The sequence below is a fragment of the Anabrus simplex genome, chromosome 2 (genome assembly GCF_040414725.1).
Source record: "Anabrus simplex isolate iqAnaSimp1 chromosome 2, ASM4041472v1, whole genome shotgun sequence".
Taxonomy (NCBI): domain Eukaryota; kingdom Metazoa; phylum Arthropoda; class Insecta; order Orthoptera; family Tettigoniidae; genus Anabrus; species Anabrus simplex.
The window spans coordinates 1,240,695,263-1,240,714,033 of record NC_090266.1 but is presented as its reverse complement, the minus strand read 5'-3'; the positions used below and the strand labels follow the sequence as shown (position 1 = coordinate 1,240,714,033).

Genomic DNA, 18,771 nt, shown 5'->3' with positions numbered 1-18,771 from the left:
GCAAGAAGAATATTGTCATTCATCCGCCAGGTGTGAAAACACGTGCTCAGCACGCAGTGACAGTTCTCCAGTCGTGGGACTTGTTCTTTCCTAACGATGTGATTGCTGAAATAGTGAACTACACAAACGTTCGTTTGCGGAAGTCCAGACAAAATTACACTCGTGAGCGTGACGTATTGGACACAAATGTGAACGAGATAAAGGCTCTGATTGGTTTGTTGTACTTAGCAGGAGTTCTGAAATCATCACATCAAAATATTCGAGACTTATGGGCAACTGATATGACAGCACCGGAGTATTTTCGCCTGGTAATGAGTTACAATAGGTTTTATTTGCTTCTTAGTGCCCTGAGGTTTGATGATATTCGTACTAGGCAGCAAAGGAAAGCTCTGGATAAGTTGGCGCCAATCAGAGAAATATTTCAAGGTTTTGTTCAGCGATGTGAAGATAATTACAGTGTCGGGGAATATGTCACACTAGACGAAATGCTGGAAGCATTTCGTGGCAGGTGCAGCTTCGGGCAGTACATTCCAAACAAACCATCCAAATACGGAATCAAATTTTTGCCTTGGTTTGTTCTCGGATGTTTTATACTGCAAAGATGGAGATATATGCGGGAAGACAGCCTGAAGGTCCCTTTGTATTAGACAATAGTCCTAGTAGTGTCGTCAGAAGAATGGTTCAGCCAATAGAAAACAGCGGCAGGAACGTGACTGTCGACAATTGGTTTTCTTCCGTTGGGATTATGAATGAGCTTGTACGGGAGAAGAATCTAACAATGGTCGGAACACTGAAAAAAAATAAGCGGGAGATTCCGCCAGAACTAGTCAACACTAGATCCAGGCCAGTAAATAGCAGCATTTTTGCTTTTGGGGAGCATTGCATGCTGATTTCGTATGTGCCTAAAAAGAATAGAAACGTAATTCTCATATCAAGTATGCACGAATTTCCAGTAATTGATGAAACAACTGGGGACCTTATGAAACCAGAAGGACTTACGTTTTATAATTTGACGAAAGGAGGGGTCGATGTTGTTGATGAAATGAAGTCTTTGTACTCTGTATCTAGAGTGTGCTGCAGATGGCCTCTAAGAATATTTTTCACAATGTTGGATATTGCCGGTATCAACAGCCAGATTATTTTTCGTTCGAACACATCTGAAGAGTTACCCCGGATGAAGTACCTGAAAACACTCGCCCTGGACCTTACAAAATTCCATCTTGAAGAAAGAGTCGCAAAATCTGGAATTCACTCAGATCTGCGTCTGAAAATTCTGAAAATTCTGGGGAAAAAGCCCGATCCTCCACGAGAGACATCGTCGGGAAGGGAAAAGTGTGCATACTGTCCAAGAAAGAAGAACAGGAAAACAGCAGCCAGATGTGTGAAATGCAGTGCACCAATTTGCGGAGACGACATAGTAACTGTTTGTGAACCGTGCCATTTTCCACATCCGGATCAAAGCGATTCGGAAACGGCATAAAGGTGACAACAGTGTTGAGTATATTGAAACATGTGTTCCACAAAAAGATGTTCTGTTGCCTAATTTACGAACAGGTTCAACAATGACAGTTCTATCGGCAGAAACATTGATTTATTGACATTTGTTCGGCTTTTATTATTTTATTTTTTATTTTGTTTGTGCATAACATGGTTATATGTCACGCTAATATCCATATTTCAATAAATTAATACATTGTAACCTGAATAAAGTGAGCGAACCCCAATTCTAGTAAGATTAACCTAAATTTCTATGAATCATGCATTCAAACCTATATTAAGTGAGTTAAACCCAAGCATGTATACTATTAGTTCAAAACTGCAATTATAGTGAATAAATCTCCTTCTCTGAATGAACGTTGGCAAAAGAAATCGTTAGGAAAACTAGCGTACACGAGGTGAGCGCCGCGCTCACCCGCGAGTAACGGCGTTATGCATGCGGCCGCGAGTACTGTCGGGTTAAAGGTGTGTTCATTGTACACGGGTACTACTAACGGTGAAGAGGAAGTGCCTAACATCATCCACTTTGCAGGAGTTCCACATACCCAGAACAATGGAGATGTCGCCGAGGATCGATGGAGTGACTTCTAGCAACCTGGAGATGGATGTGGTCATGGCCTAAGTCATGGTGACGATTGCGGCCATGTGAACGTCGCGAATGCTGAGATCGACACAAGCTAAATTCTCAATGTCCAATTATTAAGCATGCCTCGGTAGCAGTACCACGCTAGTAAAGATCAGATGGATATAAATGATTTATTGTTAATTGTAAGCCAGGAGGCACTAATTTGAGTTCTTTTCTCCTTTAATTAAATGTTATCCGGAACTGTTCGCATGTTTGAGTTTTTCTTTCATTATTTTCAGTTAGTTTGCTGGGGATAAGGGAATGTTGGAGTAGGTGTAGTGTGTGTATCTTTCGTTTTCAAGGTATTCAGTTTATGTGTAATAGTAATGATAGACATGGTCATTGTTTTCATAGGCAACACACCAGTAACTTACGTGCACATTTTAATTGTTTTGTAATGCATGGGATTTTCAGGCTTGATTATGTAGCGGAGACCAAGGAGACACTTCGACGTTGTCTAAGTCGAGTCTTTTTATTATGCAATGAAGGCAGGTCATACGGGATGCTCGAATTTCAGAATCTGATGTAGGAAGCCAGATGTGCACAAAGTTACAAGATGTTTTTCGAACCCAGCGCTGGTTAGAGGAAAGCTAGAGAAGCCTGAATACTGATATGAATAATTGAAAGGAAGCTAGACTGCATTATTTAGAGGAGGCTAGATGTGCCTATATTTATGACCAGTGGAGAGTCATGAACCCGCGTACCGCCAAGTGAGTGGCCAGAATTGGTCTCAAGAACTACGAATAACATTGTGTATACTAAGATGAAAGAGGCTGAAGGCCTTACCGATGTGAAACTGATTGTCATTGTGAACTGAGACAACGGGTTATATTATGAGTTAGCAGTGGTTGAACTGCGAAGTTTGAAAAGGGAAACGAGTCTCTAAGTGAAGGTCTAGCAGGTTAACAGTAGCCCCCTTTTTGTGTGAATGAATGAACCAGCCGGGACCGTGTTTTTGTGGAGTTCGCTCGTGGCCGTAATCCCTGCATTCCATTGCCACTAGGGAGATGTTCAGCTGTTCGAATACAGTGAAAGTGTGACGTCAGTGGCACGCCCTTCCGTGTTAGTTGGTGACGGAATCCTGTGCCTGCATATTATTGGTGATCCCAGTAACCCTTCATAAGAATATGTGTGTGTGTATTTATGTGTTTTTATTTCACAGGATCCCATACTAGTAATTTGCATATGTTTTACTTTCAGCCATTTTCTTGATTTCGTTGTTTTGACTTATTTGATTAATGTGCCTGATATTTGCATTTTATTTCTTTGATGTGTGTGTCAACGTTTACTGCGTTGTGTAAATTGTATTCTTAATTAGCTCGAAAGCTAAATCTTGGTTGTGGTTTCTGTGCCATTCAATTTGTGTACCGACGGCCGTATGTTCGAGTCAGTGCTAGGTGGACTAGAGTTAATTCATGATTTTAATTCACTTTTGATGCTGTATATATGTAGATAGGGGATCAAATACTAGTGTGACTATTTACTACCGCTGGTATTTATGGACGTATTTACATAGGAATCGCTATGGGATTAGGTAATCAGAATAAAGTGTGCGTCGTTCTAATTTCGTAATGTAATCATCCCAATTCACTCCAAAGTCATGTGTTTTATTTTATTCGGACCGAGACTCGCATTTCTTTGTAATTAATTTTGCCTAATGTAATTGTAATGCATATGTGCGCGGCACATATTTTGTCGTTTTTGTTTCTCAATTTAGCGTTGAGGATATTTCTTTTCGTAAATTCGTTGTACATAGTGTAAATAATGTTAATGCCTCTGGGTCAATAAGTCCATTTTGCCCCCATTTCTTTCTCTTATTCACGTAGGTCTACATACCCATTGGTATTCACCTCATTTGAAGGTTAGATTAGTTGGCTTTGCCCACATTTTTTACGAACGGTTACCACGCGCTCTTCCGACTGAGTCAGGCTAATTTCTAAGACAGGTACGGTACACTAGAGTTTTAAGAGGATCACACGCACGAATAAATAGAACTCTCAAAGTGTAGAACGAAACTACGAAACTTCAGTGTGGATTTGTACCTAGTACAGTGATAATAATTCTCACTCTCATCGCTCTCTAGGGATGTAGATTTCGAAAAATAAGGATACATGTTGTAGAAGGTTACTTTATTTAGAACTTTTTGAAGTGAATAATGAAGCTTTATATGTTGGAGTGTTCTCGTTTATTGAAATCTCCGACGTTTTTAAGATACGAGGATTACCCTCCACAAATGCAGAGAAATGACTAAATAATAAAGGACAACAAAGGAAAATTACTTTAAAACCTGAAAATAATACTACGAATTGCAGAAAATGACAAATGATCATATAAAATTTAAAAAATAAACCTAAAATTAAAAAAACACGACGAGAAAGTCTTAATATTTCTCTAATTACGTGTCGATGATCATGATGTCTTACCTTAGCCTGAACTAATAATTCCTTGAACACATCCACAATCCGGACGTTGTGTTTCGCAGAACACTCGATGTAGCCACATTCCCAGTCCAGTGTGGCTACGGAACCCGCCACTTCCTGAGGCACTGCTCTGCTAGCAGCATCCACATCGTCCTTGTTGCCCACCACCACCACGGGAACCGCGCCTCCTCGCACTTGCACGATCTGGAAGCAGAGTTCTCATGCACTTTTCAAAATACATAACTTACATTTTTCACTTTAAATGATAAAAATGGGAATACACTTACTCAACGCTTTTTCAGAATATTAAGTGCTATTTTAAAAGTATGATGCGTTCTTACTTTTGTATTCCCATGATTTATAAATTCTTATTTCCATCATGAAATATTCCTTAAAATTTTGAAATAATATTTCTTGTTTAATCATTGTCTATATTTAGGCACTTTAATTATATCTACAGAAAAATTTCAATTATTATTTCCCTGAACTGAAAAACCTACTCATGAAAATTCTGAATTTACTTTGAATTACTTCGACTCACACATTGTAACACATACCTTATTACACGCGTAGCAGTTTAGGTTTTTAAATATTATCAATGTATAACCGTGTATTATGTAAGAAAATATCGAGGCAAATTTTTTTACAGTTTGCTTTTCGTCACACCGACACAGATAGGTCTTATGGCGACGATGGTGCTAGGAGTGGGAAGGAAGCGGCCGTGGCCTTAATTAAGGTACAGCCCCAGCATTTGCCTGGTGTGAAAATGGGAAACCACGAAAAACCTCCTTCAGGGCTGCCGACAGTGGGGTTCGAACCCACTATCTCCCAAATACTGGATACTGGCCGCACTTAAACGACTGCAGCTATCGAGCTCGGTATCGATGCAATCATGTTATTAGCATGACAGAATTAATTTCTAATATTGCGATGTACATATCTGGGTTAAATTATTAAATTAGGCATTTCGGGTATTTATTGTTAAAACTATGTATATTAGTAGTAAGAATCCGGCAGCGTTTTCTGGGAACTTTCAACTCAGGCTGCTGTTGTACAAAGAGGGGCTGTAATCTTGAGTAAAACCAGGTAAAAAAAAACCGTCGCGTGTGTGTGAAGAATACAGAACGGAAAATTTTTCTGCCTGGGTTATCCTAGCACCTGATTAGGAGAAGGTGTAGTGTTTGAACGGAACATTATTTCTATTTAAGTGAGGTTGTAGGAAGTTCAGCCTGATTCAGAGTACTCATGCTGTGGACCATGACTGTTTTCAGTTTATCATGTTGCCAGTCCGATATTTGTGAAGTTTTAGCGAGTATATTTATTTTGCCAGTGTTGTAACGGAACGAAAGACTGCGGACTTCCTCTCAATTCGGGTTTTGTGGGAATAACTCGATAAGTGTTATCATGTGCAGCAGGTTGTATGGCAATTTATGTCAGCGGTGACTGGGCGTGTCATGCACGAGAAGGATGGAGATAAGTGGACTAAAATAATATGGTACGAATTTGGAGACACATCGCCACAAGAAGGTCGAACCCAGGACAGCTCTGAAGTTTCAGGACATGAGGCTTCAAATCCAATCAGGGAAGCAGTAACGTGTTGGAGTGAGTAACCATCTTTTCCAAAGGTGGGACCGGGCGAGTTGGCCGTGCGCGTAGAGGCGCGCGGCTGTGAGCTTGCATCCGGGAGATAGTAGGTTCGAATCCTACTATCGGCAGCCCTGAAAATGGTTTTCCGTGGTTTCCCATTTTCACACCAGGCAAATGCTGGGGCTGTACCTTAATTAAGGCCACGGCCGCTTCATTCCAACTCCTAGGCCTTTCCTGTCCCATCGTCGCCATAAGACCTATCTGTGTCGGTGCGACGTAAAGCCCCTAGCAAAAAAAAAAAAAAAAAAAAAAAAAAAAAAAGGTGGGAAGTAAGTGGATATATGTTGCAGTGGGGTTTTCTGAGGTTTACCGAAAATTGTAAATTCCAATTGATCACTTTTTGTGTGACCTCGTATCCTTAATTAGAGTCACAGAGCTTGATAGCTGCAGTCGCTTAAGTGCGGCCAGTAACCAGTATTCGGGAGATAGTAGGTTCGAACCCTACTGTCGGCAGCCCTGAAAATGGTTTTCCGTGGTTTCCCATTTTCACACCAGGCAAATGCTGGGGCTGTACCTTAATTAAGACCACGGCCGCTTCCTTCCCACTCCTAGCCCTTTCCTGTCCCATCGTCGCCATAAGACCTACCTGTGTCGGTGCGACGTAAAGTAACTAGCAAAAAATGAAAATTAATTACAGTCAAACAGTTAATTAAATATATTTATATTAGCCTTGTCAGCATGGTGCTACCATTTTCTAACGTTTTGCAGAGGGTGGTAGGTAAGGCCCAGTCAACAGAGTACACGCTTTGCAGTTTTTATGAACATGGCCTAAGAGGAACCTTTTATGCTCTAACATTAATTATTATTATTCCTATTGTTTTAATATTCTAAACTGAGGAATCTGGCACCCACTTACCTGCACTTTCGGCAAATTATAAATGTTTATTCTTATTCTTATTCTTATTCTTATTCTTGTCATTTATTTATTCACTTATTTTAAATTTTTATTTCAGTGGAAGTTGCCAAGTGATAATTACATTCAGTTATGGTACGAGAATTAATATTATTATTAATATATTTTTTAAATGTTAAAACTGGTGCTTAACAGTGGAGCAAGTAAATTTCTTTTATTTTAAGTTACAATTAACTCCCAAGCATTAGGCAAGTATTTAATAATTAGATTACAACATCAAAGTTTACCATTTGGCCTTGTGATAATTTTCGGGTTCACACATTCTGAGCAAGCATGGAAATGTTCAAACTTGGGATAACGTAGCTTATATCCATTAGTTACTTCAAAGACGGGCGTAGAAGGATATTTGGGCTAGACATTTTTTAACACTACTTGGTATGTTATTTGGTTGGTGAAACTTTGGGATACAGATCTAAATGTGCTGTACGAATAAATAAGAAGTATTTAGAGAATGGTATTTTTGGACACTTTGGTGCAGTTCCTCCCTTAAAGAATCAAACTGTTTTGACCCAAAGCAGACAGATTTCTGCCTCTGTCCAATATATGAACAGCTGAATTACTGCGTCCTCCTTCCCATATATTACTGGAATACTTTGTACTAATCTGTTGTAAGTTCAGAAGTTACATCAACACCGGGCGAGTTGGCCGTGCGCGTAGAGGCGCGCGGCTGTGAGCTTGCATCCGGGAGATAGTAGGTTCGAATCCCACTATCGGCAGCCCTGAAGATGGTTTTCCGTGGTTTCCCATTTTCACACCAGGCAAATGCTGGGGCTGTACCTTAATTAAGGCCACGGCCGCTTCCTTCCAACTCCTAGGCCTTTCCTATCCCATCGTCGCCATGAGACCTCTCTGTGTCGGTGCGACGTAAAGCCCCTAGCAAAAAAAAAAAAGTTACATCAACATCAGAATATGAATGCCTTTGTCGCAGCAATAATATTTCTAACATCTACGTTGACCCCAAGTGGTGTGTAATATTTAAATTGGCAGCATACAAAAAGCTTCAATTTGAGACTATTACATTATCATTGTGTACACCATTGACCATTACATTTGTGACAAAAATGAGAGCTATGAGGTCCAGATTTACTATACAGGAACATTTTATCGTAATTGTCTAATGCAGCTACCGTTACCCGAATAAACTGGTGCAGAAATTACTAGGAATATTGTCTTAGTTCTTACATCAATTTGGAAATGGGCCACTCCCTTTGCTCTTTCCATTTGCCTTGTGACGTGAGTTTATGATTTGCGATTGTTTTACACAGTATTACAAGAAGCTTTCGGTAAATTAACAATTTACAGCACCTACAAAAGGGCAATGTTTAATTGGTTCTACCTAAGTGTGTCAGGTGTTGTTGTCCGTGTTATCAGTCCATAGACTGGTATGATGCAGCCCTCCATGCCACCCTAACCTGTGCTAACGTTTTTCATTTTTACGTAACTACTAATTTCTACATCTGCTCTAATTTGTTTGTCATGTTCAAGCCTTGATCTGCTTCTACCGTTTCTACCTACTACAGTTAACTCAAAAACCAACTGAACAAGTCCTGGGTGTCTTAAGATGTGCCCTATCATTCTATCTCTTCTTCTCTTCAAATTTAGCCAAATCGATCTCCTCTCACCAATTCGAGTCAGTATCTCTTCATTCGTTATTCGATCTTTCCATCTTACCTGCAGCATTCATCTGTAACGCCACATTTCAAAAGCTTGTAATCTCTTTCTTTCTGAGCCATGTAATGTCCACGTTTCAATTCCATACAATGCCACGCTCCAGACGCAAGTCTTCAAAACATCCTTCTAATTCCGATATCAATGTTCGAAGTGAACAAATTCCTTTTCTTAAGAAAGTCCTTCCTTGTTTCTGCTAGTCTGCATTTCATGTCCTCCTTACTTCTGCTATCATTAATTATTCTTCTAACCAAGTAACAATATTTATCTACTTCCTTTAAGACTTCATTTCCTAATCTAATATTTCGGAACCACCTGACTTCCTTCAAATGCACCCCATTGCCTGTATTATGGAATTATTTACCTTCATCTTGTACTCCTTCTGCAAGATTATGGTCATACAATTCAGCAGTTTCTCCAGGTCTTCTGCAGACTTGAATATAACAACAATATCATCAACAATTCTTAGAGTTTTGATTTAATCTCTTAGGACTGATTCTCCCTTTCCAATTTTCTATTTGATTTCCTTTACCGTTTATACTATATGAACATTGAAAAGGACAGGGGACAAACTGCAGCCAAGTCAAATTCCTTTCTGGGTTGATGCTTCTTTTTCTTAGCCTTCGATTCTTATCACTGCAGACTGATTCTTGTACAGATTGTAGATAATCCTTCCGTCATAGTATCTGAAGAAGATCACCTTCAGAATCTCACATAGCTTGGTCCAATCAACAGTATCGAATGCCTTTTCTAGATCTACGAACGCCATGTACGTGGACTTTTCCTCATTAATTCGACCCTCTAAGGTCAAAGTCAGGATTGCTTCACGCGTTCCTACAATTTTTCTGAAGTCAAACTGATCTTCCAACTTAGCCCTTAAATGCGCAATTTTTTTAATTTCAAAAATTTATTAATTTTCAGTTACAATTATGATAAATAATCACCAAATAAAACACAAAAAATATATTTTCAAAATCAGTGTCAACATATAAGTGTTTTCCTTTGTTTTTCACATATGCAAAGCTGTGCAATTAAGTACATAACAGTACAGGTTCAAGTTCATGAATGTCCTGAGTTAAGCAACAGTTTCAGCGATTGATTTTGGATTTGTTGGTCTCAATTCACATTCTACTCCAGCTAGTTAGCATGGAAAACCCTGAAACAATTCTTTTCTCTGTTCAAGCAGAGGTTCACTTTGCATTTCTCACACGTGATGAAGGTGTAACCCTTGGATAAAGGCATCTTACAGGTTGCACGTTTCTTATTCCACAGGGGCCAATGATCGTTAGAATCTTTCCTTACGTCATTCGATGGAATTGATGATCGTCGAAACTTTTTTCTCTGTTCCTCAACGAAATCTGAACTAGGTCGACCTCGCCTAGAATTCTTTTTTCCAATTTTACACAGGGTTTGTGTAAGATCAATGCGAAATTGTTTCTGGTTGAGAAGCTTACCACTTGCTTGCTTACATTCATTTACTTTCCTGTACATAATACGAGCATTTATAACAGTTATGTCAACCAAGTGGAAAAACAGTCAAAAATACCATTTTCTTGACTTCATTTTATTGTGATGTCTTCCCACGTTGCTGTCAAGCAAGTCCACGTTACCCATGTGTATATTATACACTGGAACAATGGCTGTACAATCAATTTCAACGTGTTCCTTCTTTTTTCTGTCATATTGCATGACTTTTGTCTTTGGAATTTCCCCTACAAATATTGATAAAAATGTCACATTGCAGTTATCCTTGAATGCAACATATGAAACATGAACAGAGTCAATACAAGTGGAATATTCTTCCGAAAATCCGCGAGGTTTATTTTTCATTTCTTGATCACTTGGAAATTTACAGTTAGGTAGTCTGTTTCTTTGCACAGTTCCAACAGCAAAAATACATTGTTTGAAGAGATGAACTACTAGAGGTAGTGACGTGTAGTACCTATCAAAATACAGTTTGTAGCCTACATGCGTTGGTATTTCACGAGCGAGTCGAACAACAACATTGCCACTCACTCCTAAATCAGGTTCACCATCAAGTCGAATTTTTTGCATCATTCTCTTGCCCACTGTATATTTCAATCTTGTGAGCAAATCCCATGTCTCCACACAGCACAAAGAGTTTATAATGTGTTGCATTTAGGGCTTTGTTGGGATTAACTTGGCAACTGTAGAGGTTAGTCTCGTCGGCAGTCTTTGCTAGGATGTCGTCACTAAAAAAGTATTTGAAGAACTGATATGGTGACTGTAAATCCATTACATCATCTGGCAACACTGAATTTCCAACGAACTCCCGGTTTCTTTGTGAATAATCAACATTTTCTTTCTTCCACACAACTGGCCTTCGTTCCTTTTTATTTACAGTGTTAGTTTTGTGTATTTTACTTGATACAGATCCTGAAGAACTTGCATTTATACTTCCTGAAGACCGTGCTATTACTTGGTTGTTTTCATATACAACTGTCTGTGTGTTACTTGAACTAGCATTTATTCCATTTGCATTCAAATCAACAATCCTGTGTGTTTTACACATTTGTTTCCTATTCTCACCTTCCTCAGAATAATCTTCAGAATCTGGGAGAAACTGATCAACATGAATACTTGGGTCATTATCACTATCGTCATTTTCCAATTCATCTTCACTTTCAGATGGACAAACTAATGCCATAATATCCTCATCCGTCACTAATTTCTTCACACCACCTTCAAGGAAACTCAGTCTGTTTATTTTTACTACTAATAGTAATAAACAACACAGTAAAACTGTGAAGGTCACAGACTGAATACTGGTTCAGCACATCCTAACCTCTATAAAACACCATTATGGTTTGAGTTACGATAGGTGCAACTTTGCACATATGCAAAGTATATAATTATGTCGTTATACAAACTCCACGGGTATCAAATACGGACAAAACACTTCCAATGTCAATAATAGGTACACAATTTTACACTCCAGTAGATGATGCTACAGTTCATCAGAACTAACACAAACATTGCCTTGTCAAAGCAGATATAGAATCCAGAGATGCATAAAAAGTAGAGAGCATTACTGCTTCACTAGTGCCATCTAGCCACTTTAAATCCTTGGCACATGCAAATGCACATCTCTAAGAATATACAAAGGGGAAATAACATTACCATACTTTGAAAGAGTAAGCATAGCTAGCTTACAAAATCTCCTTTGCAATGCTGCGCATTTAAGGGTTTGCTTCAACGTGTCTCTCCATTCTAATGAAAATGGTACGTGTTAAAATTTTGCAGGCGCGAGATCATGTACCAATAATGGGGTAGTTTTCATACTTTTCAGCACCTGCTTTATTATTAAGAATAGGTACAATTCCAGATTCCAGATGCCTTGTTTCTATTTAGTTATCGACAGCAGCGTCCAGTGGGGTGTCGGAGCTTATGTGTCTGCGTTCAATTTCCTTTCATGTGACAAGACACGTGTCACATGTTCTTGTGACGTTATTCATACGTCACTAAGATAGCCAACACACAACATTATATTTTGTTGCTGGGACATTCTTTTCATGGTGTTTCTCTTTCCCTGTCTAGTTTATTGATTCAAATCAGTGGCGTAGCATGAACGCTTGTACGTTATATAGTTGGAGCTACAAATCAAACAGTTGTGCGCACATGGAAACGTAAATATTACACGTATTATTATTATTATTATTATTATTATTATTATTATTATTATTATTATTATTATTATTATTGAAAATGAAAACCTACAACCTGTTTTCCAGTCTTAGACCGGGTCAGGAATATAATGAATGAAACATATATAGGCTAGTATTACAATAGGGTCGCCACTCCCAAGGTGATTATTAATGACTGAAAGATGCAATGAAATGAGAATGGAGAGTGTTGCTGGAATGAAAGATGACAGGGAAAACCGGAGTACCCGGAGAAAAACCTGTCCCGCCTCCGCTTTGTCCAGCACAAATCTCACATGGAGTGACCGGGATTTGAACCACGGTATCCAGCGGTGAGAGGCCGACGCGCTGCCGTCTGAGCCACGGAGGGTATTATTATTATTATTATTATTATTATTTGCTTGTCGGACACAGCCCAGGATGCAAGTTCAAGTCACTGTTTCTTTATTCTTGATCTAATATTGCGCCCAATTTGCCGAGGAATTCGAACATGACAGGCGATCCTTGTTCTTAGAATTCTTAACATATCCTTGGAACCTCGTGATGGCACTCAAACGCCGTTCACTGCTAGTTTTAGCGAATGGAATGGTTAGCACCAAACGAAGTAGCCTTATTTTCTACTTCGTGATTGATGCATTCTAGATGATTTGAGATCTTTAGAAGCTAATTGCTTGTCTCACTTTGTAGTTGTTTGATATTAGGGAACTGACGCTGTTTTACCAAATTGTTTATTTCTTCTTGAAGCAAAGTGTTATTGTAGTTGTTTAACTTGAGGGACAGCAGAGTGACTTCGGTCTGCTCTTTAAGGCGAATCATCACTGAAATTTGGAACATCTACAATTTTCCATTTATCGGCATCAAACGTAAAACTCAAGCAAATATTATAATAATAATATTGCTATTTGCTTTACGTCCCACTAACTACTTTTTCGGTCTTCGGAGACGCCGAGGTGCCGGAATTTAGTCCCGCAGGAGTTCTTTTTACGTGCCAGTAAATCTACCGACACGAGGCTGACGTATTTGAGCATCTTCAAATACCACCGGACTGAGCCACGATCGAACCTGCCAAGTTGAGGTCAGAAGGCCAGCGCCTCAACCGTCTGAGCCACTCAGCCCGGCCAAGCAAATATTAATGAGTTAGAACACCACACAATAGTTAAAGTTGATTAGTTAATTTGTTGCAAAGTTATAAAAAAAAAAATTAGTTCTTATATTTCGTAAGGAAAATGCTGGTTGCGGCACAGTCTTTATTATTTTTGGGTTATAATTTGATAGACTTGACAAAACTACTAATATACTTCATAACTATTAGAGATATATTATTTTCAATTTTTCATTAATTGCACAATAGGCAAAACTCTCGTTTGGTGCTATTTAAGAAACAAAAATATGAAAGTAGTATTTAACTGAAAATAAAGTGCAAAACTACATTTAATTCACGTACATATTCGTACCTTGCCAGACAATTTAAAATGAGCTGATTATATTTTAATTAAGGAAAATGTCATTGAAACTTTTAAGAAACATATTTGCATTAGAAGTGATCTGAACTGTAAGTTACTCCCACAGGTCTCCTACAAGCGGGATTAAATAAATGGTTGTTCGAAAGAATGCGAGAGAAAGGGGCGTATGCTTGCTCTACAAACGCTGTGCACTTAGAGCTTGAAAAATAGTCTGATAACGGGATTACAAACAAGAAGAATTGAGGGATTTTTGACGCTAAAATTGAAAATTCGATTTTTTGGCCAAAAGTCTTAACATTTCAGTCATGATTCATGTGTTAAATAGCACAATGAGTCCGCGGTATCTGTATCTATAAAAGGTAGCTGCCAAGTAAGCATTTACAATTTTCACTAAAAATCAACCTTAACATTAGAAAACATGCCTTGAGTTTAATCATGTTTATTTACCTCGACAGTCTTATAAAGATACCCTTTACAGGATGTAAATTGCGAGAATGGTTTAGGATTTACTGGCGTAATATAATTCATTATTTGTATTGTAGAAATTGTCTTCACGTCGTATCCTATTTGCGGGCACTCACCTGGTCTCTGAGACGACGGACTTCTTCCCACGACTCGGCGTCATCCAGAGCGAAGACCAAGATAAAGGCGTCGGCAGTGGATATAGAGAGAGCACGCATGGCAGGAAACTGGTATGCCCCGGAGGTGTCCAGTATTTCTAGGGTAAGCGCTACGCCGTCTTGCAGTTCGTACTCTCCGCAGTGAAGCTCTTCGACCGTCTCTCGGTAGCGTGCGAGAAACTTATCGTACAGAAACTGCGAGATTATGGAGGACTTGCCGACCCTCGCTGCACCCATCACCACCACACGGTGGTTCTCCTTGTCCAGGTGAGAGTAGCCAAGGGAAGGCAATCGTACGCGGCTTCCACAGCCAGGCATCGTCTGCAACACAAACATGCAACTAGATTCACCTGGATAATGCAATGTATAATATTGATGACGATGACGAACGAGATATTTATTTATTTATTTATTTATTTATTTATTTATTGATGTCTTTATTTGTGGCGAAGTTAGGGCTCTTGGCCCTCTCTTACACTTAACCACATTATGCGGCTTAATACTGAATCCAAACTTAATATTCAAACTTAACACAGTGTATATAATATAATAGTAATATAACTTAATAAACTCTAAAACTAAAAGATTACATCCTAAGTCTAAATTTAGAAAAATAAATTCAATATTAACTACTCTAGGTGGAAATCATAAAATATAACAGTAATTTATGTAAACTTTTGGGAACTATTTACTCCAGACATTCACTCTCACATTCACACATAACTACATGATATAGCCTACGTATTCAAGAGGAAATCTTTAGACTGTCTTTTGAAGGTAATTAATGAGGAACAGTTTCTAATTTCAGGGGGTAAAGCATTCCATATTCTAGCGCCCGACACAAGGAAAGAATTACTGAAGGCAGATGTATGATGTGGAGGTATTGCAATTGTTGACCCAGATCGCGTGTCACGGTCATGAAAGGAGGATAGAAAACGGAAATTACTGGAGAGATATTCAGGTATATTTTCGGTCAAGAATCGATAGATAAGGGTTGATACATGGTGATTCCTCTGCTTCTCTACTTTTAACCAAGAAAGTTGTGCATAAAAAGGGGATACATGCGAGGCAAAATTCAATGAAAAAATAAATCTAATGCAGGAGTTTAAAGCTCTCTGCAATTTCCTATTTTGTTCACTGGTAGCATCCAGCAACACAACATCACAATAGTTAAAAATTGGAAGTATCAATGTTTGAACCAGTTTTATTTTTAAGTTGAGAGGTAATACGGTCTGGTGAATCTTAAGGGGATGAAGTGATGAGTGAACTTTCCTGCATACGTTAGTGACATGCTCATCCCAGTTTAAAGTTTCATTTATAGTGACTCCAAGGCTTTTTACTGATTTACAGAATGGGATAGCAACGCCATTTAGTTGAATGACTGGAATTTGTAGACTGTGTAGATGGGCAAGCAGTTTCCTCTGGCCTAGTATAATAGCTTGTGTTTTCGTTGGGTTGATGGAGAGAGAATTCTCAGCTGCATAACAGCTGATCTGTTCTAAGTTTCGGTTCATATTTTCAATAGCTGCATTTATGTCATTCACTTTTGTGTGACAGTAAATTTGAAGGTCGTCGGCGTAGAGATGGTAGTTGCAGTTTTTCAACTTAGAAGAGATGTCATTCAAATATAAAATAAACAACAGGGGGCCGAGTATAGAACCTTGTGGCACACCATTAACTTTGTACTTCCACTCCGTTCTCTTATCATTCATGACAACACACTGTCGTCGGTTATGGAGGTAGGAAGCGAACAATTTGAGAGCAGCGTGGCTAAAATGGTAGGAATGCAATTTCGCTATTAATATGTCCGTACTGATAGTGTCAAAAGCACTGCTGAAGTCTAGGAGAATGAGCACGGTCACTTTGCGTTCGTCCATTGCTTTTCTTACGTCATCCGTAACTTTTAGAAGAGCAGTAGATGTACTATGTCCTTTTTTAAATCCAGATTGCAGGTGATCAAGTAACGAATGATGCATCAAATATTGGAGCAGTTGTTCATGCATGAGTTTTTCTAAGACTTTCGAAAGTGAAGAAAGTATACAGACAGGTCGATAGTCAGATGGAGAATTTGCTAGAGATTTTTTTTGGTACTGGGAAAATTAAGGCATCCTTCCAAACAGTTGGGAAGTAGCCTTCCAAAAGACATGAGTTACATATGTGGGTTAAAATTGGCAGTACTACATCTATCAAGGTAACGACGAAGGATATCGGGATGTCGTCCACTCCGATTGCTTGCGATTTGATTGATGTTAGTTTTCTTCTTACATCGTTTTCATTTACTTTACGAAATTTGAACAAAGGCCGTTGTGGTAATGGAGTAGACTGAAGAGAATTTATTGTTGTTTGTATAATATGATGGTGGGTATTAACTATTTCTCTAGTAAAGTGGGCATTTAATTCATCTGGATTTATGTCATGCGTATTGGAGTTTGTAGTTTGCCTCCCAATACCTACGGATCTGAGTTGTTTCCAGGTACTTTTTGTGTTTAAGTTACTGGCTAATTGTTGGAAGTACGCATATTTTTTGTTTCTGATTATTTGTTTAACTTTATTTCTAAGCACACGGTACTTTTCAAAATCTTCAGATGATAATGTCTGCTTGTAACATCTGTGTAGTGCATCTCGTTCAGCCATTGCGGACTTAATGTCATTTGTTAACCATGGAGCAGCTTTTCGAGTCACCCTAGCAGTACGTTTAGGTACGTGTTTGTTATACAATCCCAACAATAATGTGTTAAACCTCTTTACTTTTTCGTCATTGTCAGTCAAGTGCAGTATTTCGTCCCACGGGCAGAGATTAGCATCTTGTATCAATTGTTGAGGATTTAAATTTTTCATGTCTCTATAGGTTATCCACTTCGGCTTTGTTTTGGGAACTTTCAAAGAATAAGCTAAATATATGAGATCGTGGTATGAAATACCAGGTACAGAAGTTTGTCCGTGTTTTAGTATTTTCTGAGGATTATTTGTGATAAGTAAATCTATTAGAGTGTGTGAGGATCCGTTAGCCGTGTGCACTTGGTGAGTGGGGTTAAGTGGCAACACTGACATGTTACAAGAGGTAAGTATGTTCTGTAAACGATTTGCTTCAACGGAGTCTATTAACAGGTTTGTGTTAAAGTCGCCAAATATGAGTACATGTTCGTAGATAGGTAGGAGTCTTAGTAAATTTTCTTCGAAGTCTGTGAAGTTTCCTGCTTTTGGTGGTTTGTAAACAACTCCAATCAGTACTTTAGTCTTATCAACAGATAGTTCTACAAACATATATTCAGTTAAGGTATCGGTAGATAATGTCGAAGTATGTATAATCTTCCCCGTTAAATTATTTTTGTAGTATAGAGCTACTCCTCCTCCACGGCGCTTCGGTCTATTGTGAAAAACTGCATTAAATCCTTCTATATTTACCGAATTCAGAGGGACCGAGTCCTTCATCCAACTCTCACTAATTGCTACAACATTTACCATGCTTCCTTCAAAAATAGCTTTGAGCTCAGTGTGATGGGCAATTATAGACCGAACATTGACATGGGCACACAGTAATGAGCGGGGAAAGGACGAGAATTCTCTCTCCAGGTGACTGCGGGCGGGGTGAGAGGGGGTCAGGGAAAGAGAAGGGTGGGAGGGTTCAGTATCAATGTGAAGGTTGTTTACCCTGTCCAGGGAGAAAGCTACGTTATTACCTGTGTTAGCCATAATCAAAAATAAACAGAGGGCAACTTACCACGGTTTCCTCTTGCCTACGTAAGCCACTTGAATCATTTAAACATTCACTCACACTAAACTTATAATAAAACCACTTATAATTAAATCGTAAATCCATGAGTCATGTACTCTACTAATCACCTAGCCCTGAAATAACAGCATTTAGTTCCGCTGTAGTGGTCACAGTGAATTTGTTTTTGTTTTTGCCTAGAACTACTATTCTTCCTTCCTGGGTCCAAACGTTACGCACTCCGAGCTGGTCTCGGGCTCGATTTAACAGATCTTTTCTAGAAGCAGTCAGCGACTCCGTAACCAATAGTTTGGTGCCTTTGAAGAGCTTCTTAGCGCGCCAGACACGATCGCGAACATGAAACCGGACGAATTTGACTATAATCGGCCTGTTTCCCGAGGTCACGACTTCCGCAGCTGATCTGCGTAGAGGTCCCAATCTATGACAGCGATCGATGTCATCCATCGATAATTCCACTTGTAGGTAAGACTTTACTGTCTCTATCACTTTGGCATAGACATTTTCAGCCGGTTCTTCTTTCACC

The 18,771-nt window shown here is 39.0% G+C and overlaps 1 protein-coding gene across 1 annotated transcript in view; it reads right to left on the bottom strand.

Moving 5' to 3' along the window:
- Positions 1 to 18,771, bottom strand: part of LOC136863844 (GTP-binding protein Rhes-like) — a 70,609-nt gene that overhangs the window by 50,154 nt on the left and 1,684 nt on the right. The window contains exons 2-3 of the mRNA XM_068226115.1: positions 14,477 to 14,836; positions 4,546 to 4,746 (exon numbers count right to left, since the gene is read on the bottom strand). Of these exons, the coding sequence (XP_068082216.1) occupies positions 4,546 to 4,746; positions 14,477 to 14,836 (561 nt within the window). The remainder of the gene's footprint in view (positions 1 to 4,545; positions 4,747 to 14,476; positions 14,837 to 18,771) is intronic.